Source organism: Delphinapterus leucas, chromosome 11 (assembly GCF_059928025.1).
Source record: "Delphinapterus leucas isolate spDelLeu-1000000601 "Yukka" chromosome 11, BTC_Dleu_Yukka2, whole genome shotgun sequence".
Taxonomy (NCBI): Eukaryota; Metazoa; Chordata; class Mammalia; order Artiodactyla; family Monodontidae; genus Delphinapterus; species Delphinapterus leucas.
This window is the reverse complement of record NC_143139.1, coordinates 38,361,399-38,387,114: the sequence shown is the minus strand read 5'-3', so window position 1 is coordinate 38,387,114 and position 25,716 is coordinate 38,361,399. Positions and strand designations below refer to the sequence as shown.

Genomic DNA, 25,716 nt, shown 5'->3' with positions numbered 1-25,716 from the left:
AAAGTGGTTTTTTTTGTAGATAACACATAGTTGGGTCATGTTTTCAGATCAACTCTGACAATCTGTCTTTTAATTGGTACATTTAGACCACTGACATTCAAAATGAGTATTGGATTAATATCTACCATATTCATTACCATTTTCTATTTGTTGTCCTGTTCTTTGTTCCTATTTTTGTCTTCCACTCTTTTTCTGCCTTTTGTGGTTTTACCTCAGTATTTTATGTGACTATTTTCTCTCCTTTCTTAGCATATCAGTAATACCTTATTACTTCTTTTAGTGGTTGCCCTAGAGTTTGCAATATACATTTGCAACTAATTCAAGTTTCAAATAATACTATTTCTGAAGATTTCCATCTCTCTGCTTACATTGCTTGTCTGTCCTTACATGCTATTTTATCCATTAGAACCCTTAGCACATTAATCATAGGTGTTCAAAATTTCTGGTCTGATAATTCCAACATCACTGCCACGTTTGGTTCTGATGTTTGCTCTGTCTCTTCAAATTGTGTTTTTTTGCCTTTTTATATGCCTTATAACTTTTTCTTGGCAGCCAGACATGACATACTAGATAACAGAAAATGGACTTGAGGATATGGGGAGGGGGAAGGGTGAGCTGTGACAGGGCGCGAGAGAGTCATGGACATGTACACACTAACAAACGTAAGGTAGATAGCTAGTGGGAAGCAGCCGCATGGCACAGGGATATCAGCTTGGTGCTTTCTGACCGCCTGGAGGGGTGGGATAGGGAGGGTGGGAGGGAGGGAGACACGAGAGGGAAGAGATATGGGAACATATGTATATGTATAACTGATTCACTTTGTTATAAAGCAGAAACTAACACACCATTGTAAAGCAATTATACTCCAATAAAGATGTAAAAAAAATAAAAAAAGAAAGTGCTGTAAATAGGCCTTAATGATGTGGTCTTAAATATGGAGGGAGGGAAAGCATTCTACAGTCCTACGGTTAGATTTCAGTCTTTTACAGTGCCTATGCCTCTGGACTATGAATTTCACAAGTGTTTCTTGCATTTTTTTCCTCCCCACCCCCCTTAGGTGGGATAGGACAGCTAGAGTGGGCTGGAGTTGGGTATTTCCCTTCCTCAGGTCAGTTAGACTCTGATAACTTACCCCAGTAAGTTAGGCTCTGGTTAACTAATTTCTCCTGAAGGCAGGCCTTGTTAAGAAGAATAAAGTACTCTTGTAACAGGCAGGAACAAATCTGACACCATATTGGATCTATTTCTTTTACTTTAACCTTTGTAGTCTATTCCTTTTGCTACAAGTCAGTCACTAATGGGATGTTGCCTATAAGCTTAAATTATACATAATGGTCCATCTCTGAGAACCCTGCCTCCCATATAATGAACGTTAAGCTAATATACTTTGTTTACCTTACAGGAAACCTTCTGACCAGGTCCACCTGTGAATGGCTGCAGGGAGGAAGAAATGAACACATGTAGGAACCAGGATTTTACCCCCCTTTTAGTATAAAAGAAGCCTGAATTCTAACTCAGGGAAGATGGTTTTTGGGGACACTAATCTACCATCTTCTCAGTCTGCTGGCTTTCCAAATAAAGCTGCTATTCCTTGCCCCAACAACTCATCTCTCAATTTACTGGCTTGTCATGAGTAAGGCAGTACAAGCTTGGACTTGGTAGCACTCTGGCTTAGTTCAAAATGGTTCCTCTTCTCCTCTCCCTGCTGGAAGCCCAAGGAGATTTTTCTCTGATATTTACTGTGGGAATCTGGTCAAACTCCTGGAAGTAAATCTCACAATATTATGAGGTCCTCCTTTGATTGGATCCCCCTATAGTTTTTTACTCCTAGAATTGTGTGCACTGAGCCTCCAGCAATTTATCAATTACAGTTCAGGCTTTCCTACCCCTTCACTGGTTCCCGAGATTTCCACTCATGGGTCTCTGCTCCAGTTAAGCTGTGATAAACTGTATTCACCTGTTTGTCTCTCCAATTTTGGGGTCAACAGTTTGCCCTTTGTCTTCCCCTCTCTTACAGATTCAAGAAGAGTTGTTGGTTTTCCAGTCTTTTTACTATTACTTGCTGTTAGCACGGAGTATGACTTCCAAGCGCCTTACATGGGGAAACTGGAAGACAGAAGCCCAAATTATACATATTAAATGGGTGAATTTTATGATATGTGAATTACATCTCAATAAATATGTATTTAAAATTTGAAAAAGGAGAGGCTGGAAAAGCTCCCCATACATTCTGGGGTTTTTAACTCCAAAAATTAATCTAAAGGCTGAAATTTAAAAATCAACCCACCCCTTCCCCTTTCTACCCACTACAGACTCCTATATCTTCATTGAAAGTGTTCTTAATGAATTACTACATTAATGAGTCTACCTTAATTAGGTAAAGACAAGGAAATGTCACTCACTGACTCATAGCCTTATCCCAAGATACTTGATCCTTTAGATCCCTTTTTCTGTCCAGGGATCAATCATCCCTAGGAGCTCCTAGAAAACTATATGAGCACAATTCAAAGGAATATCATCTTAAAAGGCACCTAGGGAACTTTCAGGTCAGTTGGAGGTTGGAATCACAGAAAGTACTTAGGCCTTGCCTATGGTCATCCTGGTGTAATACCCAAATTTGAAGATGTTACTCTCTGAGAGCTAAATTAGTAAAAAACCAACCCAAAATAGAGAGTAGCTAATGGAAGAAATACATCATATTAAGAAATGGCTGTAAATGTCTTCTTGATAAGAATTTTGAGAAACCCCTATTCATTATTAATTTATTCATACATTCAACAAATATTTACTGAGGACTCATTATGTGCCAGCCACTGTGTCAGGTACTGAGGTATAATAAGCTCTCAAGAAGCTTATCTAGAGGGGCTATCAAAGGTTCATAGGAAGCTTATTATTTCATTGGACCTGGGATATAATTGAAGAAGTCAATAACCCAATTAACAATTATAATATATCAAATTCTTATGCCATAAATATATTAGTTGAGGGAAAATGGAGTAAGAAAAAAAATGGGACCTGGATAGTAAGAATTTGGCAGTGTTTATTTAGTACTGTTTGAGAGAAGAACACCAATGGATATACATATTCCAGTATTAGAGAGATGGATGATATGATAAAACCATGACAGCTCCTTATATGGATTTTCCTTAATTTTAATCTTAAACTCCAAGACCATACATTTCACTTTTTCATAATTTACTGTTTCAGAGAAGAACACCAATGGATATACATATTCCAGTATTAGAGAGATGGATGATATGATAAAACCATGACAGCTCCTTATATGGATTTTCCTTAATTTTAATCTTAAACTCCAAGACCATACATTTCACTTTTTCATAATTTTCTGTTTATCAAAAAACTTAAATTACAAATATAGTTTCCCAGGAATCTTAACAACTTGGAAGGGGCATTTTAGTGAGCTATGGTTGACTTATGAATCAAAATTTGTATGTATAATTTGATGGTGGAATGATTACAGAAGGGAATGTTTGAGATCTGGGAAGTTCTAAAAACTATGGTATATATCCAATCCTCGGGCCTCTAATAGGGGAGTCTGAGAAGCATCCCTCAGGGCATGGTGCTGGTATGTGACGCCTACAGGTAAACATAGTATGGTGACTAAGGAAGAAGAGGTTGAGAAAGGGGTCTAAACATTGTCATACAAGTTAGGGTGCCTAAGGAAATTGTCAGGAGTAAAGCACACAGCTTAGCAGAGTTAAGGACCAGGAGTCACAAAAACAAAGCAGCAAGTTAGGCAAACAAGAGATGGTACCCCAAAAAAATCTTGAGGTGACCAGACTAAGCCAGTAGCTGAATTTGCCCTATTACAAGATTATTTTCATTACTGGTATGGTTTAATGGGGCTGAAAAAGGACAGACACCCTGGGCCCCTCTTCCAGAGGAGAAAGCTAAAATGTCCTGGGTTTGCACTGGAAAAAAACCTGGGGTCCTCAAATAGGCTTCTCAAGGGGGGCTTATGCCCATTCTAATGACTCAATGATAGGAATTAGCTAGGGTTCTGCTGGAAATCTAGAACTTTGTCCAAAATATAATCAGCTTTCTTCAGTTGTTGAGGTTGGTAGCTAGAATTCAGGCTTTAGGGGACCTGGCAGAGAGTGAGGGGAAAAAAGACTTGAACCCATAAGAAGAAAGTCAGTTGGACCCAGAAGGCCATGTGGTTAAAGTCTACTATTTCTTCTACCTTGTACTATCTGTTGGTGGTCTTCTTGTTTTCAGCACATTGGGTAAAGCTAATGTGCACAAAGGAGAGCCACCTTATACGACAGCTCACCTTATACGTCATACGCTGGTACCAAGCAATGAAAGACATATTGTTTACATAGATCCTCATAGTACAGGAAGATATTTAGAAGGTCCTCTTAGACTCCCCAGAGCTTTCTAGGTATTACACAGCTATTTGGGATATTGGCATGAAGTCCAGGCTAATAATAGGGGCAAAAATTATAATTATCATGAAATAAGGCATTCTGGGGGAGAGAAGTACAAGAAGATGTTTAAAGAGAATTCTGCAACAGCTAGATAGGAAGAGCACTTGAGTAAACCAGCTGAGGTATCCTAAAGTACTTGGTTCATATGCTCTGCCCATTAACCCTGTTAAGTAATGGTAGTTAAATAAACATATAGAGAGCTTTGGAGAGGACCCTCTATACTAGGATAAAATTAGACATTACTGCCAGGAAGTTGAGTAGTTCATGAAGACAGAAGATCTCTTTCACAATGATTACTAAAGGCTGGTATAGATGAGGGGCAATAAAGAGGATGTTGTATGCTATACTCATGAGTCCATTCACTACCACTAGGATGGTATGAGAAGGTAAAGATTATGTTGATAATGCTAGTGATGGTGTACCAGGACCATCATTTAGGAATGAGAAGTAGGTATGTCAGTCATCCAGGTGTAAGTCTAACCCAGGAGAAGAGGAAATAGCATACTATAGGTTTCTTGTGTTCAGTCAACAAATATTGAGCACCTATTACATGTTAGGCACTGTTCTAGACACAAGGGGATCCAGGATTGGGAAAAAAAAAACCTGTCTATCCTTATGGAGCTTAAATAATAGTGAGGAAAGCAGATAATGGACAAGTTAGTCAATTAGTGATAAATGCTTTGAAGAAAAATAAAGCAGGGCAAAGAAGCAGAGCAACAAGTGTGCTATCTGAAGTAGGGTGTTCTGGAAAAACTTTGCTGAAATGACATTCTAGGAAGAAGTCTGAACAAACAGTAGAGAAAACCATGCTACCAGCTGGAGGGGGAGCTTTCAGATGGGGAGAATAGCAAATGCAAAGGTTCTGAGGCAGGAAGAAGTTAGGAGTATCATACCCGAGGATCACCAAGATTTCCTTTGGGCCAGAATCAGAATTGTAAATGGGTTACTATGACTTGGTGGGATCATATTGTGAAACATATGTAGCACTTAGGTATGGGTCTCTCTCTGGGTTGAAACAAATATCTATCTGGTCCTCTCACTTCTACACAACCCCTGGATCTCATCTAGTCCTTACCTGACTAATATGCTATTGTGTGTTTGCCTCCACTAGAATGTAAGCTCCCTGAGGACAGACCCTGGGCACAAGCATGAAACCACTGTCTGCGCTGGAGAGTCATCTTTAGCTCTAGTTGGCATAGGATGACCCCTGGAGACCCTGCAGCCTCTACTAGCAACAAATATTAAAGTTTCTGACACAGTGCACTGGCTTAAGACAAAGCTTCTTGATTCCAGTCCAGCAGATTCAGCATCACCTGGATCCTTGTCAGAAATGAAAATTCTTGGGCCCTACCTGGAACCTACTGAATCAGAAACTCTGGGGCTGAGGCAGAGCAATGTGGTTTAACAAGCCCTCCAAGTGATTCAGATGCACAATGAAGTTTAAGAACCATTGTTCTAAGTTGTGGCGGTCCAGGAACACCAGTCACTTGAAGAATAAATCTGCATGTCTCAAAGGCCTGGGGGGTTCCTATGGAGTCATTTCTGCCAATGAGGATCAACTTCTTGAGAAAGCTAGCTCAAGAAAGAGGTTACAGGTAACAAGATGACCCCTACCGCAGGCTGAAGCACCACATTCAAGTCTTGATAAAGGCAGAGGTAAACAAAGTCTTTAGCCGAGGTGTGAAGACTCAAGCTTGGACCAGATACACTTTTTCTTTTCTTAAAGAAGAAAGTTTAGGGGGATATCAGAGAAGAGAAGACAAATAATCATTATATAAGACAATATTGGGAGTGAGTCTTCTACTTCAGATCTTCTGCTTTACCTCATCGAGCATAATGTGAAAGGCCTAGCTGTTTAGCAAGTCCAAGGAATATATCTTCAGGCTCTTATACACATTTCCCTGGGTTAACTGAGAGGCAGTTTAACAGGGGGCTCAGAGTAGGGTGGTCCAAGAGGATAAATAAGATCATTTCTATTAACCAATGGAAGATGAAAAAAAGGGTTCCACAGGTCTACTGGTATCCTTGCATACTTGACTGGAAGAAAAGCATCTTTAAGGCTATTTTCCCACTCAATGATCTTTCCAATTTAGTTGACATTATAAAAGCCCTGAAAATTTTAGCTTCATGAAAACACAAGTTCCTTGGAGCTGGTCCTGAGAGGTTGGGATCGGGAGCTCAATGTTGAATGGTGACTAGGCTGAGATGAAGGCAATCTTGATAGAGGCAGAGCTCCCACTGATTTTCCTTTAGCAAGAATACAGGTTCTTACAGCTTAGAAGTGGTAAGACCCAGAAGGCATAGCATGATTTGGCTCTTCTACTATCTTTATAGTTGGCTCCCCAGCTACTCCTCACCTCACTCAAGTTGTACTGGCCTCTCTACTCCTCCAATGAGCCAAACTCCTTCTCATCTCAGAGCCTACTGTCCCTTTTCCCAGAAAGCTTCTCTTCCCCCTTTGCCTGGCTAATGCATACTCATCTCTCAGGTCTTCCCAAGAAAGGGTCTTTCTGACTTCTCAGGCCAGGTTAGGTGCTCTGTTTTACACTCTGATTACATGGTATTTTTTTCCTTCATTGTACTTGCATCATTCTAATTATCTAGCCACATGTGTGATCATGTGATTACTGTCTTCCTCCCACAAGACCATAAACCTCATGAGGGCAGGCAATGTACTGATTTTCCTTACTTTTTTCCCAGTGCCAAGCACAGTACCTGACATAATATGTGCTAAACAACTTTTCTTGGAAGGAACAAAAAGGAGGGAGAGAAGGAGGGAGGTAGAGAGGAAGGAAGAAAAGGAAGGGAAGAGGAGGGAATGAAGGAGGGGAAGTAGGCAGGGAGAAAGGCGGAAAAGGAGGAATGGAGGCCCCAGTGGGGCAAATTGGGAAGATATTTGATTCTCAGTCTCTAATGGGAGAGTTGGAAGGGTTAAATGTAGCTCTTACCTGAGGCCTCAGTGCTTAAAGGCAGAAGTTGAACATCAAAATTTTGTCCATGGGATAATGCTGAGTTCAGACCACAGAAGCAGTTCCAAATGGGTCATCAGAGCAAAGGGGGTCTGAGGTGAGTATTAAGTATAGAGCAAAATGAGAATGGGAAAAGCAGGGAAGAAGAGGGCAAATAAGAAATAATCTATACAAATTCGGGAAACTGTAGGACAAGTCCACCAGCTGGGCTTATTTCTTTACCTAGCAGCTTTTTATGCATGGGCAAAGCAATGTCTGATTAAAGGGACACAGACCACACACAGTTGCCATATATAGATATGTATTCTTCCAACAGCTTAATAAACTGGAATTCTTGTATACAAACCATTTTCTTGTGAGTCTGGTTAACCCTGGGTACACTAAGGGGACTGAATTAAGTTAGAGTGTATGCCATTTCAAAGCTTAGGACTGGATCCTGGACCATGGTGCCCTGCTAACATGCTGGAGCTCAGTGAAACTCTACCTAAGCAGTCAGCTGGCCCCTCCCTTTCCTACATCTTCAAGGTATCCTCTTTTCAAATTCAACATTTTTGAACCAAAGTTATCAAGCTCTTAACTTATTATCTCCCTTCTTGATCGTCAGCTCCTGGGGGAGAGGGAAAGCATCTAGTTCATTTTCTCATCTACTGAGTCTAGTACAATGACTTCAAATAGTAAGTGCTCAAATATTATTGAATAAATATTGCTATATACTTCATAGGTGCTGGGAGTAATTACTCCAATGAATTCGTTAACTTCTTGAGAAAAACCTTTTTAGACCTGAATTCCTTCTGGAAATATAAGGAGTTGGACTAAAGAAACTCTAAGGCATTTCCAAATTGTAAACTACTGGGACAATGACAAGGTTATGTTACAACCTCTCTTATCATTTCTAGCATATTATTGGGTACGTAGTGGGAACTCAATAAATGTTTGCAGTGAACTGACTCCAATACAGATATATTTAAGTTGAGAAGAAACACAGAAATGTGTTTCTGAAGTTTCATATAAATTGCCTAAGAGTTGGACACTACTTAAAGAGAAATTTGTTATTAAGTGGATTCTGAAGGTGCATATTTTTTATGATATTTGGAATCACTTTGTGATATAATGACTCCTTAATTTATTTTTTTAAGTTTCACATTTTTATATATCAAGGTTCCTCATAATAGGTTAAACCAGATTAGCAGCTTACAGTTATGAGGGAGCCAAATGACTTACTATTGACTAAATCAAGCTATTCTTCATAGAGGGAACTGTCCCTCTTTCTGTAATTTTACAGATTTCTCTCTCTCTCTCTCTCTCTCTCTCTCTCACACACACACACACACACACACACACACACACACACCCCAACTTTCTCCCCTGCGTCTTAACTCATATTTTGAATTCAGTAAGTCTATCCTAATTTATAATGCTACTCATAAATTTTTCACTTTCCAATACTCCTTTCCACATTCCTCCCCCTTGTTTAACCACGTGCCTCACCATTTTTAAAAATAGGTATGCCTTCCACGGTGTCTGGATCATCCATAGTATCTAGACTCTTCAAGGCGTCTGTCTTGGATGGTGGCTTTTGTATGAGCATGCTGCAAGTTGAAGCTTCCTCAGCTGAGAAGCAACATTTCTAGGTCACCCTCAAGGTGGGATTCAGGGAGGGGAGTGCTCTTTATTCTCTTTCACTTTCCCTAAGGCTCTCAGTTAGCTTTCCAGGGCACTTTTCACATAAATCCAGTGACAAATTAGAGAAGTGATGACTCTTATCAACATCTTACCTCCAAAAGGTTCTACTATTTTGACATAAATGAGGTAAAAGCAGAACACATAACTAGAAACTTTAAGACTGGGGTGGAAGAGAAAGCCATTTTTCTTTGGGACTCTATTTATCTTATAGGTTTTGGAGTGTCAATTCCAATGGCAACAAGGACTCCCACAGATGAACCTGGAAAGGTTGAAATAATTCACAAAGGACAGAGAAATCAACTACCAGCTCATGTGCTATAAATCTTGTTCTCCCTCAACTTCCAAGTCCTCCTTACCTGCCTGGGGCCTATCCCCACACATCAGGCCAAAATTTCACCTGATACTTGTACAAGGAAAAGACAAGACTCAGTCATAAACATTTTATCATAGTGGGGATGGAAAAACAAGGTCAGTTGACTGCTAAAGCCTGCCTCTACACTAGTAAGTCTCATATCCTGTACTGTGATTCCCTGCAAGAGAACCCATTCTGTCACTTGAGTATGATCAGGAGACACTGGTACCTGTTCTCTGAGGAGTCCTGACTAACTGGCGAGACTGAATCACACACATGAAAAATTTCAGATGCAACTCCTCTTTATGCATGGTTGTCTCCTAGAAATAGAGACAGAGTTTAATGCAAATCAACAGATCTGTGGAATGATTAAGATGGACAAAAGTGACATGGACCAGGTATGTTCAATACTAACAGGCCTTAGGACCTGACAGTATAAAATGTCAGCATATGAAGAGATACATATAATCTACTTTTATACATTTGACAGGGCAAGATATCCTGAACTCAGCACGCATCTTCTCCAGCAGCTGGGAGTAGCTAAATGGCTGGGGGCCTCCAGCTCAGCCAAGTCTGACCTCAGACTGTGGCTGTCATCTGGGTCTAGAGTGCTTACTCAGAAGCATTTCTCCAAGACTTCTAGACAGGGCTTGGGTCCTGAGGCCCGCCAAGCTGAGGGACTTGGTAACAAGTCTAAATGAACAAACACATTTCTTCTCATTATTTTCTCTTAAAAATAAAGATTAAAGGTTAATCAATTCGGTCCCAGGAACAACAACATGACCATTTAGTTCTTCAGAGGGCAGAAATCTGGGTTTGACCCCAGATAGCTTTCCTCACACCTCCTGGAGGAGTGTTTCAAACTCCTCCAGAGTTCTGGAAATTTCTACACGTTTCTAGAGTCCAACCTAAGCCAATCCCAAGCTGCTCCCCACCCCCTTTTCCCCAATGGCCAATCAAGCATGATGTAGTGCAAAGAGTATAGGGTTGCAAGTTAAGAAACTTGTTTACTAGGCCCAGATCTGCCATGTACTTTATAACTTTGGGAAAAGACTTCACATTTCTGAAACTCAGACTGAATGATCACCAATAACCTCTACACGCACTAACGTTTTGTGATTCTCAATAAAACATGAATCTAGCCTGAGTTAGATTTAGCTCTCAGGTCAACATCTGTCAAGGTGGCCACAGGTTCCCGCAGATCGAGGGCCACAGCAAGAAGCTGCCATGGAAACCAGAGCGTAAGCAAAAATCGCCAGAGCGGAACCAGAAGGCAGCAGGTAAGGGGGCCGAGGGAACAGAGAAAAGAGAAGGACGAAGGGCAACTAACAGTATTCTAACAACGAGAACGAGAAAAAGCCAAAACTGAAAGAGGAAATTATAACCACAGCCTCAGATGATCCCTTGGCTTCTCAGGCCTCGCCACACTGCGCAGGCGTTGCGCGGGTCCTCGACTCTGCTCTTTGACCTCTCACCCCACCCCCTTCCTCCGCTGCCACCGAACAGCTCTTCCGGTGTTGTGGAGGCGGTTCCGGTTCGCGGCGGTTCCCGGGTTTTGCTTTCCGCGCCCGGCCGGAAACCCCTTCGCATAGCAGCCGGTTCCGGTTCGGTGAGTGGCGGCGGGAAGCTGGGGGAGGGGTGAGGATGGAGGGAGCTTGGGCCGGGAGGCAGTGCGGGCCCGGGCCCGGCAGCCTGGGCTGGGCTGGACGGAAGCGGGGACGGCTGTGGGGACGGCGCTTTTTCCTCTGCCCCGCCCCCTGGGACCACCTCCCCTCACCCCTGCTGTCTGCCGGCCGCGATCTGGCCGGTGGCCGTTAGTTAGGTTTCCCGAGGCCGTTCCTTGAGGCCTCTTTCTCCGGGGTCGAGGAGAGGCCGTCTCCCTAAGGTCACGGCCGGCCCCATCTCAGCACCCAGCCCTACGTGTGAGGAAAAGGCCGGTTGGGATTTCGGGGCTTTCCCGCCAGAGCAGGTTTTCTCTCAGGGGAAAGCTGTTTTCACCGGGAAGCTCAGCTTTTCTGTTATACCTGCTTCACCTCCCGCCTTCCTTGAGACCTGAAAGATATTTCTCGACTACTTCTGCGTCTCACGTAAACATTTCTCCAACTCTTTTTACTCTGTGGTGTCTCCCCGAGATGTCATACCGCTAGTGCCACCACCAGAGAGAAACGTCCGGACCCTCCTGCCCAGGTTATGAAAATCCCCTTAACTGCCACCGTTTGCTTACCTGGCTCATCGCCTTCTGGTAATTCCCTTCAACCGTCTGTTTCTTGGGGTCCCCTAACGTGATCTCTCTGGATATATGCCCAGTTTCTCTTGAGCTTGGTGATTTCTGTTTATCGGTGCCTCTGCAGTATTTCCACTATCTTGTTGGCAATAACTTGCTTCTTTATCACTTTCACGTCAGCCTTGTTAAGTCATTTCACCTCACGTTTGGTTCACTTATATTTGGGGTGGTGGTGATTCTTATGAAATTTATATAAAGCCTTTTATAGGCCACTAACTATTTGATTTAGGGTCCCTCTTCCAATTGGATGTTTTTGGATGGAGTAGATCGCATCATCTCCTAAATCTTTCCTCTCTATAAAGATAATTTGTGTTAAGGACTCGTGTTGAAAGATAGATTACACTGAATTTGAAATTGCAGTTACCGTGAAACCTTAAGCATCTCTTTAAGCATGATCCCTTAACCTTCCAATTTAGAGTTTCCCTTTTTTCCCTCTAGTCCCATTTTGGAAGCCTCATTTGTTTTTATCTTGAGAAGCCTCATTCACTCTTAACCTAATTCCAATTAATTATCCCAACTGCAAAGATGGTCTTCGTATCACCCATCTGATGGCAAATCTAGAGGGAGCAAATGGATTAAAAGACAGGTTCTTCTGCCTCAAGCTAAGATGATGTAACTCTTGACTGCTGCTTCGGAAGTCTTTCCTTTTCTTTAGCTGACTCCTACACCTCCTACCAATTGCACCAGCTTTATTTTATGGCTGTAATATCTATTGATGAATCTGGTTTCCTCCCGTGGACAGTAAGATTCTCAGCAGCAGGGACCAGTTCTTATTCATCTTTGTATCACCAGTCCCCTGTATGTTATTGGTGCACAGTAAATGTGTATGAAAGAAAGTGAATCTTTGGTGTTTAAAGTGTTAGAGTCTAATTGGAGAGATTCCTTGTAAAAATATGAAAAACAAGAACAAAAGTACATAATGATATGGTACAAACTGTCTCATAAACATAATTTCCCAGAGTTCGTAGTAGGATAATTCATATGATCACTTCCACACCCTTCTCATATCATAAATTGTTCTTACTACATCTTGGTCCTGCATAAAGCTAATTGTACAATGCCTCTCCTCAATATATACTTTCAAAAAACTTCATCATAGCTCTAAACATTCACTTTTATTATCACCTCTTTGCATGTATGTAAACTTATAAATGTTTTACCATACTCATTACATTCTGTTATTGCCAGGACTTTGCCATCTTTTTTTTTCTTTCAGATTTCCTATTATCTTGTGTTCAGCTACTTACCTGACTTCACCTGAATACCTGTAACTACTTATGTTCTTTTAATAAATTAAATGAACAAAGTGAAGTAGAAAATGTGTTACTAGAATGCTCTTCTTAGAGGGAAAAAATTCTTACGCTTGAAAGAATTTGGTGGTATCAGAGGTTCCAGGTCCAACATTTCATGTTGAATCTTGGGGTAAAATATTCCTTCTCCCACTGTATTTGCAAAGTGGCAAAAAGGAAGTAGCACACTGAAGAAGCTGGATGTATTTGTATTAAAATGTAAATGTGGGGCTTTAATTCTTAAAATTATAAAAAAAGTGTGGATTCCCCAGAATTAACTAGGGATTACTTTTATCTTGCCAATGTGTATGAATCCTTGAATAAGGATATGCTAAAGGATGTGATTTTGTATTGTTTATTGAAAGAACATTTGCTTGGAAGTGAGGCTGCCTGGATTTTTGTCTTCCCTTTGCCCCATCTTTGTGATTTCAGGCAAGTCACTTAACCACTGGACATAATCTCTAACATTCTTTGATTTGCCTGCTTCCCTCTTCACATCTATCTCAGCAATGCAAAGGAAGTTAACATGGGATTGTTCTAATGGGCACCAGGCTTTTAAATTGGCATTCTTCTTAACACAACAAAAAAGACTAGTGATGACTCCTGGCCCATGGGCCCCCAGAGCTGGGGGCGGCTGGGGGACAGGGAGAGAAGAGAGGCAAAGTGTCCTAGGGAACCTTTGGAAGTGCTGAAATGATTAGACAGTAGAAAATGAGCAAATATTTTAAAACTAAACCTGAAAAAAATGTCCCCTCACCCCTCCCCACCCAAGCCAAACAGGTGTGTTCTGAAACTTTAAATAAATATTAAAAGGGTAGGTTTGTTAAAAAAAAAAAAAAAAAGACTAGACTAGCGATGACAGTTACGGGATGACCTGAAAGAGTGAAATGTGAAAAAGCCACTGCTAGTTTATTGATTGATAGGATTTTTTTTTTTCCCTTAATGGGGGACCCAGGGAATTTGGCTTTATTAAAAAAGAAAGAAGCGGAAAGAATAATGTGTAGAATTACCAGATCGAAACCTTTTAGTAAGTTGAGCATTTGGAAATACATTTGAAGCCTAAATCTAGGGTTTAAATTCTTTGGGAAACCTCCCTGGCAAGACTAGGTAATCAGATGATTACTCAGCTTAGTCTGTACCTATGCCAGGAGAAGCTCAAGCAGCCTTCCTTTATGTGTGCACTTCCTTATTGGGGCCGTAAAGAATTCCTGTTATCATCATGCAGTTTCCTTAGATTGCAGCTCTGATAGTGCTATGTATTTGGTGAAGTGCTCAATCTTTTTAAAAATATGTGATAAGATTATGACTATATATATGTACCATCTCTAGTCTCCTCCTATTGTAAATCTGCCAAGAAGCCTGTGTCCAAGGGTACATTTATTAACCTAGTTCCATCAGTTAGACTTTTTTTTTTTTTTTTTTTTTTTGCGGTACACGGGCCTCTCACTGTTGTGGCCTCTCCCGTTGTGGAGCACAGGCTCCGGCCATGGCTTACGGGCCCAGCCGCTCTGCGGCATGTGGGATCTTCCCGGACTGGGGCACGAACCCGTGTCCCCTGCATCGGCAGGCGGACTCTCAACCACTGCGCCACCAGGGAAGCCCCATCAGTTAGACTTTTAACTTCTTTTTCTGGGCAAATTAGATATATCGAGGAAAAAAATAATTTCATGTAGGCAAAGGGGCTTTGGTTTGCAACTGTTTGAGTAGTGATGGGGGAAAAAGTACTTAGTACAACTGCGAAGTGTTCCTTGATAACTTTTTGTTTGGCTGCTAAGACATATGGAAGAGAAGTCCTAACAGGACTACCACAAGATCTGTCACTTGTTTATAAAATGGTTTAGTGGGACTTCCCTAGTGGTCCAGTGGTTAAGACTTTGCCTTCCAATGCAGGGGGAACCCTGGTCAGGGAGCTAAGATCTCATGTGCCTCGGGGCCAAAAAACCAAAACATAAAACAGAAGCAATATTGTAACAAATTCAATAAAGACTTTAAAAATGGTCCAAATAAAATAAAATAAAATGGCTTCGCATGAGGTAATAGAAAGATTAATGGATTGGGAAGAATGTTTAGGCTGTAATTTAGTGCAGTCACTAACTTTATGATCATATGCAAATTAATCTGCAAAGGGTTGGCTTTCCTGACCTGCTTTGTGCTGTAATCTGTGATTCTGTGGGTAGTCCATAATTGCTCTGTAGTATTACACAGGTTGCAGAAATGTTTGGAACTACCTCAGGCTAGTTTTAGTTCCCATTCTCTTCCCATCAACTTGCCTTACCATGTTCTATTTTTCTCCACTAAGAATACAAGTGTCACTTCTGAGTGGCTTCCTGTTGTGTAATGACATGAAAGAGATGTTTCAGAATGTAACATTTCTATTTTCTGTCTTCTTTTATAGGACTTTGTATCTTTGCTGAAGTCAGTGATGTGAAAATACCTGACATGGGTAAGACTGACTATGAAGTAGTGTTCTATCCTTTTAGTTACTCTGATTAGATAAGCTCGAGTGAAAGAATATTTGCATCTTTGTGCTTAATAATATTTTCAATATTTGTGTCTTTGTGCTTAATAATAATTTTAAAGGAGATCTCATCCTAATTATGTAATACAGTATACCAAACAATTTTCTTTTGGTTGGGATATTGTTTATAGCAACATTTTAAAGCACTTTCTCATTCATTGTGTTGAAAAAGCTAAATACACAGTAGCAAGCATTTCTGTGTGCAAGGACTTGCTTTTTAAGTACTTAAAATACCTAATAGAGTAAGTCCCCTACATACAAACCTTCAAGTTGTGAACTTTCTTTTCAAAGATGCGAACATGCGTTTGCATGTCCAGTCACGTAAGTTAGTTCACGTGTCTGGTGTACATTGTCACGTGTGTGCATCCTCTACAAGTCCTTGTGCTTTTGTGTACTTTACTGTACAGTACTGTGTAGAGTACAGTAGTACGGTGTCTTTATTTCAAGCCCAGGATGTCTGGAAGCAAACGTGAAGCAGCAGTAATGTAGGTGGTACTGCTAAGAAGCACCAGCCGTTTTACTGCACTGTACTACTGTACTTTTCAAGGTACTGTAAGATTAAAAATGTTTTCTTTTTTTGTGTGTTTGTTTTTTATGTGTTATTTGTGTGAAAAGTGTTATAAACCTATTATAGTACAGTACTATATAGCCAATTGTGTTAGTTGGGTACCTAGGCTAACTTTGTTGGACTTACAAACAAGTTGGACTTAACGGACGCGCCCTCGGAACGGTACTCGTTTGTATGTAGGGGACTTACTTTAGTACCTAGTAGGTACTATTATTATCTCCATTTTGTTGACAGAGAAACTGAGACACAGAAGTTAAGAAACTTGCCTAGGATCACACAGCTATAACTGGCAGAGCCAGGATTTAAACTCAGGGACTGGTTCCAGGGTCCTTGTTCTTTAGTACTGTTATACTGCCCTCTATGTGATAAATAATTTGATTAAGGTAAAATTTAAATTTCATTTAGCTAGTGGCATTGAGAATTAATTGTGATTGGAACATTTTCTGCTATTCATAGTACTTTATGTCTATAACAGGGAACAGTATAAGGTCAAGACTAATAGTCAGTTTAGGCATAGGTTGAAAAATCTATACAATTCGATCTTATAATATCCCATAGGCTCCTCTTAAGTCCACATTAGTCTTCCCTCTACTGTTTTTTCCTTTTGTTTAGTCTACCTTCTTTCTCCTGGTCATTTGTTTCCCTTTTCTCTCATTGCTGATAGCAGTATAAATCCCTGAGTTCCCTTGCTCTCACTTGTTCCTATTCTAACTCTTTTATGGTAACAAAGGTCTCAAAAATGGTAATAAAGTACAGTTCTGCCACAGTATACAGCAACTGAGCTGATATCTGTTAAGAGCTATATGAATAAATTACGCTTCTTGCAGAAAAAATTTTCAAGTGGATTAAATTTTAAAGCACCTTGTTGAGTTGAAACAGAGGAAATAAACCAGGGTTAAGAGTATTTGCTTTGAATGGTGAAATTTTTCCCCCTTTTTTTTTTCTACAGTTAAAATAAAAATATTTTTCTTTTGGGAAAATTTCATTATTTTTAAAACTTTGAATTAAGCTCTTTTTATTCTTGTACAAGTTTTGAACTATTTAGTAGATGATCTCGATTCCAAATTAACCAGTTTCTGCACATGGGCCTGTTTTTTTTGACAGTGACATTTTGAGATTTCTTGCCAAGAGTTATGAAGGAGCGGTTTTATTTGACTGTAGAGGTATTTGGGGGAAATCATTTTTATTAGGTGAAAAGATTGGTTCATAGGAAAGTAGGTATTGAAGAATTATGTGACTTGAACTAATCCGGACTCTTTCCCCAGATGATACTGCTGATAGGATGAGGATGGATGCTGGAGAAGTAACTTTAGTGAACCACAACTCCATATTCAAAACCCATCTCCTGTCACAAACAGGTTTTCCAGAGGACCAGCTTTCACTTTCTGACCATCAGGTTAGTAATAATTTTCTTTCCTTAATTAATGAATTATTTTGGCTTAAGTTTTCATCTGATAGAGTTTAAATGCCACACTCAAAAGCACAAGAATATATGTAAACTTTTTACACTCAGTAATGCTAGTATTTGGAATTCTGTTTGATATGTTAAAGTTAAATAAGAGCCAGGCTATGTACAACTTCTTGGAGAATGATACCTTTTAGAAACTCTTTATTATTCCTCTGAATATTACAATTAACTAATACAGAGATCAGCGTTCTTTTAAACTGGTGTCTTAAAATTGCTGAGCATTAAATGGGGGGAAACTATGAAAATATACAGTAGCTCTGAAATTCCTCTGTTCTATAAAGCTTAGTTTCTCAAGGGACCAGCAGCAGCAGCATCACCTGAGACCTTATTAGAAAAGCAGAATCTCAGGCTTTACCCCATACCTGCTGAATCAGAATCTGCAGTTTAAAAAATCTCCAAGGTTTGAGGACTGTTAATAAAGCAGTCTTTCTCAGTAGGCAGCCATTACTAATTAGGATGAGACCATTCTTTGCTGTGTGCAGAATGTTTAGCATCCTTGGGCACTGAATACCTGTAGCATCTGCCCCCAGTGATCATTTTGATAACTGAATATATATCTACACATTTCCAGATTTGTACTGGGGTGCAGCAGCACCTCTGATTAAGAACTGTCCTGTAAAGTTATGAAGAGAATCAAAACCAGGTTGATTTTTCAGCTGCTTTGATATGTGATACACCTGGCTTTGAGAACAGGCTATATTAAATACGTATTACCTTCTAATGAGCATTCTTTGAATTAAATTGTGTAACAGATATTTTGCCCATTTTTCCCCTTGAAGCCTTAATCATTTCATCATGTTTTCCTTTCTTACTAGTATGTAGCTTAATTTATTTATAATATATATAATTATAATTAATTATATTGCATTCTGAAATATGTCATAATCTTGTTTAATTATATATTTTTCCTAGTGTAAGTTTTTGTTTTATTGTAAAAAATATGGTTTAAGAAAGAACTTTTGTTTTGTTTAGATTTTACCTTCCAGGCGAGGAAATTTGGACCGATCGTATACTTGTTCTACAAGAAGTGCAGCTTATCCAAATTATTATTCAGGTATGACACATTACTTGGAGTCAAGGCATTTCTACCTTTCAGACTTCTTCCTAGCAAGTTGTTTGTGTTTACTGTCTCTAAAAATGAAAACATTGTCAAAAGCAAAATGGTATTTTCTCCACTAAAACATCATTTTAATGAGCTCTCTGTGTATGGTTGCTATAATACTTCACTGATCTAGTCTCAACCAGATATTTTTTAAAGGGAGATTTTTTTTTAGAATCCATTCTCCTCGTCTATTATGCCCTTGTTAAAAGCAATACAGCTTTGTTTTTGGCTTTTGTTTTTTTTTTTTTTTTTTAAGATATGTGTATGTGGTGTAAAGGTTACTTATACTGATTTGAAGCACAGAGCTAGCCTATTTGTATTCTGCTTGAAATCATAAATACTGAAAATTTATTTCTACCCAAGCTTGTCCCTCCATTAGGGCAGGAAATGTTAACTACATGTTTCTGTCTAGCACCTGCCACAGCCATGCTTGCATATTCAAGGGCTTGCCTTTTCAACTTGTGATCCATGACAGAAGTCAGCATTCTCTAGGCTTTTCCTAGCCCCTGGCCTGCCTGACTTTTCATCTGCCCCCTTTCTAAGGTTTGGATTTCCAATGATCTGGCTCTGTCTTGGGGAAACTTGAGAGTTTTTTATTGGTTAGTCTCCTGGCAGTATGACCCAGGAAGATTATAGTGGTCTTCCAAAGTCTTTTCACTCCTCATGCTTTAATCTCCTCACCTGACCCAAGTATGGGAATATTAGCCATACCGTTGAACCTGTTTCAATGGGATTTTTATAAAGATAAGTTGAGATAATAAATATGAAATGCAAATAATAATTATTGTTGTTATTTGGCTTCCTCAGGATTCTTTGTCAGCAAGATGAGATCTCCTCCCCTAAAAAGACGTTAGTATGATGCTCTTTTAGATTTATATTATATTTAAATATCATTTAGGTGGGTGGTACTTTACCCTGGGCACTGGATTTCCTCTTCTGGGGTGGGAAATGGTGTCCACATAGTATGTGCATAATTGTATAGAAAAATCAGTTAATTTTTTCAGAAAGTTAACTCTGCCATCATTATTGTTGAAAAGGCCTTTCTGATGAGCAGAGAGCCTGAAATATGGCTTGATAGCTTATTAGTATTGATCATAGGGGAAGGACAGTTGAGTGGAAAATATTTTCATTTGAACTCAGGCTGCGTTTGCTTGTAATTTTGTATGCTGATTTACCATTGGACAGAATATTTGGTTTTTGTTTAAAGTAATTGCTTAATAGTAAATAATCATATATAGAAAATTATAATCAAGGTCTCCTGGCTAACTCAACTCTTACTTAACCCTGTGGTCTTCTCTGTTTTTTTATCTGAGTATATATCTATGTACACATTGTATGATTTGAAATATGATTTTTTTTAGCCCAATATATATTTTTAAAATTTTCTATCTGCTTACCTGTTATTCTTCTTATTTACCTTTTTCTGTTGATTTCTCATAATCCATGGAATTTATATGCACATTCACAATCCTTTATGTGCAATTCCAAAATCCAAAAAGCTCTGAAAACCAAAGAATATTTTCATAATTTATTTGACATCAAAACCTGACCTGAGCTCAATTCATTACTTGGCAAAAGCTACACGAACTGACATTTAACTGACATTTAAATGTTTTGTCTTTTATTTATCTCTGTAAATATGAATATTTACACATTTTACTGTAGACATATCAGTATGTTTGATAACAGGGTGCTGCTTCAGGTTATACTTAGAAGTGCTACATAGTATATACCAGGTTATCTTTGTAAAATCATCAAAATTTTTAATGTAGAAACACAACTGGATCCAGGGGCCTGTGATTTAGGATAATGGGCCTGTGTCTTCATTTCCTTCATTTTGTCTATGGTTTAGGTCCCATTCACCCTCTCCATTTTCAGCTATTATAAATAACATGACTTAAAATAATTTGTTTTAGCTTTTTTCTTTTAAATTTCAGTGGACCCTTGATACTCACAAAGGATATTTCTGAGATCATCTCAGGTCCCTATATTTTTGACTGTGGTGGTATTTAACCAGAGTGCTGGCTTTCTACTCAGTTACATGATTCTTGAGGGTTATATTTTTTCTGTTTGTCCTCATGCCACAATTTGATCCCTATATCAAAATCTTATGCCAGAATTTTTATCTCTCACTTGAAGTCCATTTTTTTAGGAAAAGAAAAAAATTCATAACAGTTACTTTATACATGGTGATGACTAGAGAATACCAACAGCAAATAATAAAACCATATTGAAATGGGGTTGTTGAGCTATTAGATTCATTCTCTAAAATACAGCCTGAAGCAGAGGATTCAGATTTATGCCTCTACCAAGTTTAGCCCCTGACCAAGCAAGCTTAGGACATGCCACAGACCTTTTAGGTTGCTCACGGACAATCAGAACTTTCAACCTGTGAATGCCAAGGGTCTGTATACTTTTTTCTTATAATAAAGACTTTAATTCAGATCTTTTTACTGTGTACTTTTTTAACTTTGTTCCTTTGCCACACCCATTCTTGTTCATTACAAGTCCTGCAGAATATTGTCTCTTAGCTCCTATTCTTTTCCAATAATTTCCACATTGATTTCTGTGGTCAGTCACCTTGAGATTTACCTCTTGATTGGACTAGATGTGGGTCCCCAGTTTACCTGCCTCAGCCTCCTCATTCTGACTGTACTGGTCTTTGTCTCCTCTCCTACCTTACTATCCTCTCCTCCAATAAGATGAAAACAAACACAGGAAAAACTCAAACTTCAGAAACTAGAGTCTGGAGCTTCCCATTTATACTTTACTAGATCTGCCTCTCTGTATCAAGCTTTTTAAATATTTGCTTCTTAATCTCAAGATTAGACTGTTAAAAACATTTTTTTTAATTTAGAAAGCAGAGAAAATGCAGCATTTTCACTTTAATAACTTAGTGCTGGTCAGACTTGAAGACCTCTTGATTTTATTAAGGGCACAATTGAAAAGAACATTAAAACATTTTAAACCTTAAAGAAAAGTAGCTTAAGATGAAAAAAAATGATTTTGCTCAAGCTTAGAATCATTGTCAATGTCTTATCTTTGGAAAATACGTTAACTTAGGTTGCCAAATAGGCATTTAGTAGGTAAGAGGAACTAAAGCATCCTGTATTCATAATAACTAAATAAACCTGAAAGTTAACAGGAGCAACTGATGGTTACTTTCATACTAAGTGATTGCCTGACACACTTTTTTTTAAAATATAAAATTTCGTTATGTCCATAAAATTACTGCCTGTCCTTGTAGAAAATTTGTAGAGAAAAGTAGAAAAATCCCCATCATTCTATCATTGGAACACAACCAAAGTTAAAATTTTGGTGTATTTCCCTATAGTTCTATGTGTGTGTATGTACACATAAGTAATCTTATTTGTGACATTTGCAGTCTGACTTCTTAATGATGACAGAATACTGGGTTAAACTGTCAACTAAAAAGGAATGAGTGCAGCCTCCTGTTGGTCCCTTTCTAGCTTTGCTTGATCCCATCAGCAGTAGAGCACTATTCAGTGATTTCATTGAGTGGGGATGGAACCACCTTATTCTGGTGAAACAGATTGCCTGATCCTGTGCTTTTCCCTTGAATTTTAAAGCCCAAACCTCTGTCAGATGCCATTGAGGAGGCTACTCTGGTTTATCCTTGGTCTCAAATTTGCATTTTTTGGTAGACTTATTCCTCAAGTAGACATCTCTAGTTAGATCATTCCCTAATCAAATTTTAACAAAAAAAAAGAAGTATGAGAGAGGAAGATTTCTACTGTTATTACTTTGCTTAAAGATAATGATTTTCTGGTCCTTTAATGAAACTCATTTTCATTAGCCTCACGTCTCTTATTTTTACATTAATAGTAATAGATGTCAAGCATAGTTGTTGATTACAAAGGGAAAAGGTTGTAATTCATTTTGAAAGTAAATTAGGTCATCCACTGGTGCATCAACTGGTACTAATACCACCCCTGACTGCTGCTTTTTTTCCATCTTATTTAGCCTAAATTCTGATAATCCTGATCAGCTTAAAAAAAAAATTCCAATACAATACAAAGCTGATACTTTTGTCAGCTGCCAAACTTTTTGGATAGAGTATCAAAAGCTACATTAAATAGTTTAAATAACATAAATACATAATATTGTGCAAAGTTCCATAGTAATATGCTTTGAAAGAGGATCCTCAAAGTGATGTTGGCATTAGACAAAATTCAGGGAGCAGAGAGTTAAATTTTTGTCTTTCTACTGGTGCTCCTCAGTTACATAGCCTAACATCTGAAGTTATTTTGAAGGTGTTGTTTTAAATTGTCCCATCCTGCTGATGGAGAGAGGAGGCTATAACAATTATTCTACTCCTAGCTGAAACTTACAAACTTACACCCCAGTTTGTAAGCCACAAGTCAGAAAATTCAAATAATAATTAAACCTCGCTTAGTCTGATTGCAATAGCAAGCATCCGAGTATTGATATGTCTGATGATTATAACATTAAGTGACTGAAGGTTATCATACCAGAACCAGATGCATAATGACGGGTCATTCCTGCCATAAGCCGGCCAGAATAAGCAGCAATTAGGTTATCTCTGCTCTTAGAGCCCCTGAGTCGTGAACACGGTAATTAAAACAAGAAAGTGACACCAGCTGCTTATTAAGCAATAACTGTTGTTCATTTGAATTACAATTCTCCTTGGCCCTCCACCTGCTTTCTTACTGGTCTGGCCTACCTTCTTTCAGGCCCAGGCCTGGGAGTGCTTGCAAGATATAGTTGGGGTAAAATGTTGACTTTTGGTGGACACCACGGAGTCACATTGATGCAGATAAGGCACATGGCTGTGGCAGGATTCAGCTCCTTCATCAATTTTCAGGTTAGTATGGCTGAATCAATTATAGTTTGTAGAAGTTCCCTTACTGCAGACTTTACTGGCAGTTGAGACCGGGATCTTTCTTCCATTAGAGACATGGTGATATGCCACATTACTTTGGAATACAATGTTGGACATGGTTGCAGTCATATGGAGAACCAGTATAGGTATTTGTTTAATTTATTCAAACTTTTATTCTTCTAGACAACCCTTCCTCAGACAGTTTTCTTGGCTCAGGAGACCTAAGAACCTTTGGCCAGAGTGCAAATGGCCAGTGGAGAAATTCCACTCCAGCATCAGGTTCAACTTTACAAAAATCAAGAAACAGCCGAAGTCTTTACCTCGAAACCCGAAAGACCTCAAGGTAAGTATTCTGGCTGCTCAGTTCACAAGCTCTTCCTCCAATATAAAGGAAAATGGCTATAAGATGGTTGTTACATTGGCATTTTTAAAAAGTAACAAACACCACTTTTGAACTTTAAACCATAGAGATACGGACAAATTCATTTTGAACTTTCAACTTTTAATTTATCTTGTGCTGGATTTTGGTGACAGCCAAATCTTATAATTAGAGGGAGAGAATTTTGAGGGAAATCTTGGTGGATATGAGTGTATTGGGACCCTTCAGAATCAATATGGCTATTTTGAACCTTAAAGTGAAAATTGATCAATTTCTGCAACTTCGGTAGCAAAGAAACCAGCACATTTTATAGGCTCTCATGTGAGCGGAGACCTGACTTAAACCAAAGCAACCTTACACCTTAGTCAACTACTTCTATTGTAAAATTAGACTCAGAAAAAACTTGATCATATTTAGCCTAACTTATAAGCCTTGCTTATTCCCTCACCAAACTTCTACTGATTATTAAAGGCAGATGAAGTTTGGCTTAGAAACTTTTCCCTCAAGTACTTTATTATATTAGTAAATATTTCTTTTTTAATATGGTATTTATGACTTCTTAAATATTACTCTGGTGATGGTTTTAGGCATGTGGGATCATTCAATTTCCTGCTTAGTCAAAGCTAAGCTTTCTGGTGCTGATTAAAACCAACAAGATGGTTTTTATTTTATTTTGTGATTATCAGCACATGGACTCTGGAAACATGTGTGAGTACTCCCAGGGATTGTCTTCCCCACTTCTTAATATTTTTAAAAATTACATAAGTATTCATTAACACAGTCACATTGTAACAGTTAAAACATTGCCAATAAAGCCAAAGATCCCTTGACCACTACTCACAGTCTTACTCCCTTCCCCTTCATGTGTTTCCTTCCAGATCTTTTCTTATGCTTGTTTCTTTTCACTTTCTCTTGCTTAGATATAGAATGATATATATGCTGTGTAATACTATAAAATGTATAATATGTTATCTTCATTAAAGATATTCTGTATGCATCATTTGGCAAGTTGCTTTTTTTCCTCAATAATGCCATGCTGTTATTTTTTTAAATAATGTTATTACAGAAACAGTGCGCATGCTTTGTACAGAATCAGAAAATACAGATAAGCACAAATAAACAATAAAAACATCATATTCCCACCAGTCAGAGGTCACCTTTGTAATGTCTTAGTACATGTCCTTCCAGATATTTTTCTGTTTGCACACATTTTTTTCCAAAACCGAGTTCATATTGTGCATACTCTTTTGTAATCTTTTTCAGTCAGTCATCTTCTCTTTTTCATTCAGTAAATTTTATCTTATACACTGAATAAGTTATATTTAAGTTTTCCTAGTTGACCCCAAAGTGTCCTTTACAGCTAGTTTGTCCAAAGCAGTATGCAGTTTAAAATCGCATCTGGTATTTATCACCCTTAAGTCTCACAATCTTGAACAGCACCCCCTTTTTTTATGACATGACTTTTTTCTGCATAATGTTCCACCTTTTGGATTTGACAAGTTGCTTTCCCATAGTATCATGATTTTGTCCTCTATCCTCTGTATATTTTATAAACTAGATTTTTGACTTTAATAAAAGCTGATGCTGTGTTACATCATATTAGAAAACCTACAGTCCTATCATTAGTGATGCTGGATTGACCTCTAGATTAGAGTGATAGCGCTCTGGTCCTTAATTGTACAGTTAGGTTTTCTTCCCCCTTGTGACTAGAATGTAATCTAAATGATGTTACTTTGGCATTTTATGAACGACCAGTTTCACATCAGCCTAGGAGTTATTAATATCAGTT

General features: G+C 38.7%; 2 protein-coding genes across 10 annotated transcripts in view; one reads left to right on the top strand and one right to left on the bottom strand.

The window, feature by feature from the left end:
* Nucleotides 1-10,931, bottom strand: part of PFKM (phosphofructokinase, muscle) — a 45,584-nt gene extending 34,653 nt beyond the window's left edge. The window contains exons 1-2 of one of the 3 annotated variants that reach the window (XM_022572277.3): nt 9,685-10,931; nt 8,909-9,031 (exon numbers count right to left, since the gene is read on the bottom strand). In XM_022572277.3, coding sequence (XP_022427985.1) covers nt 8,909-9,031; nt 9,685-9,766 — 205 coding nt within the window. In that variant the 5' untranslated portion in view covers nt 9,767-10,931. Of the gene's footprint in view, nt 1-1,395; nt 1,435-1,957; nt 2,103-8,908; nt 9,032-9,684 lie in introns of those variants that run through there. The other 2 variants (XM_030763102.2, XM_089920624.1) reach the window with 2 other exon arrangements.
* A 12-nt stretch (nt 10,932-10,943) lies between these two features.
* Nucleotides 10,944-25,716, top strand: part of SENP1 (SUMO specific peptidase 1) — a 59,699-nt gene continuing 44,926 nt past the window's right edge. Inside the window, exons 1-7 of one of the 7 annotated variants that reach the window (XM_089920628.1) lie at nt 10,944-11,064; nt 15,424-15,471; nt 15,994-16,093; nt 17,380-17,510; nt 18,555-18,636; nt 19,492-19,533; nt 23,732-23,891. In XM_089920628.1, coding sequence (XP_089776754.1) covers nt 17,397-17,510; nt 18,555-18,636; nt 19,492-19,533; nt 23,732-23,891 — 398 coding nt within the window. In that variant the 5' untranslated portion in view covers nt 10,944-11,064; nt 15,424-15,471; nt 15,994-16,093; nt 17,380-17,396. The other 6 variants (XM_022572283.3, XM_089920626.1, XR_016394916.1 and 3 more) reach the window with 6 other exon arrangements.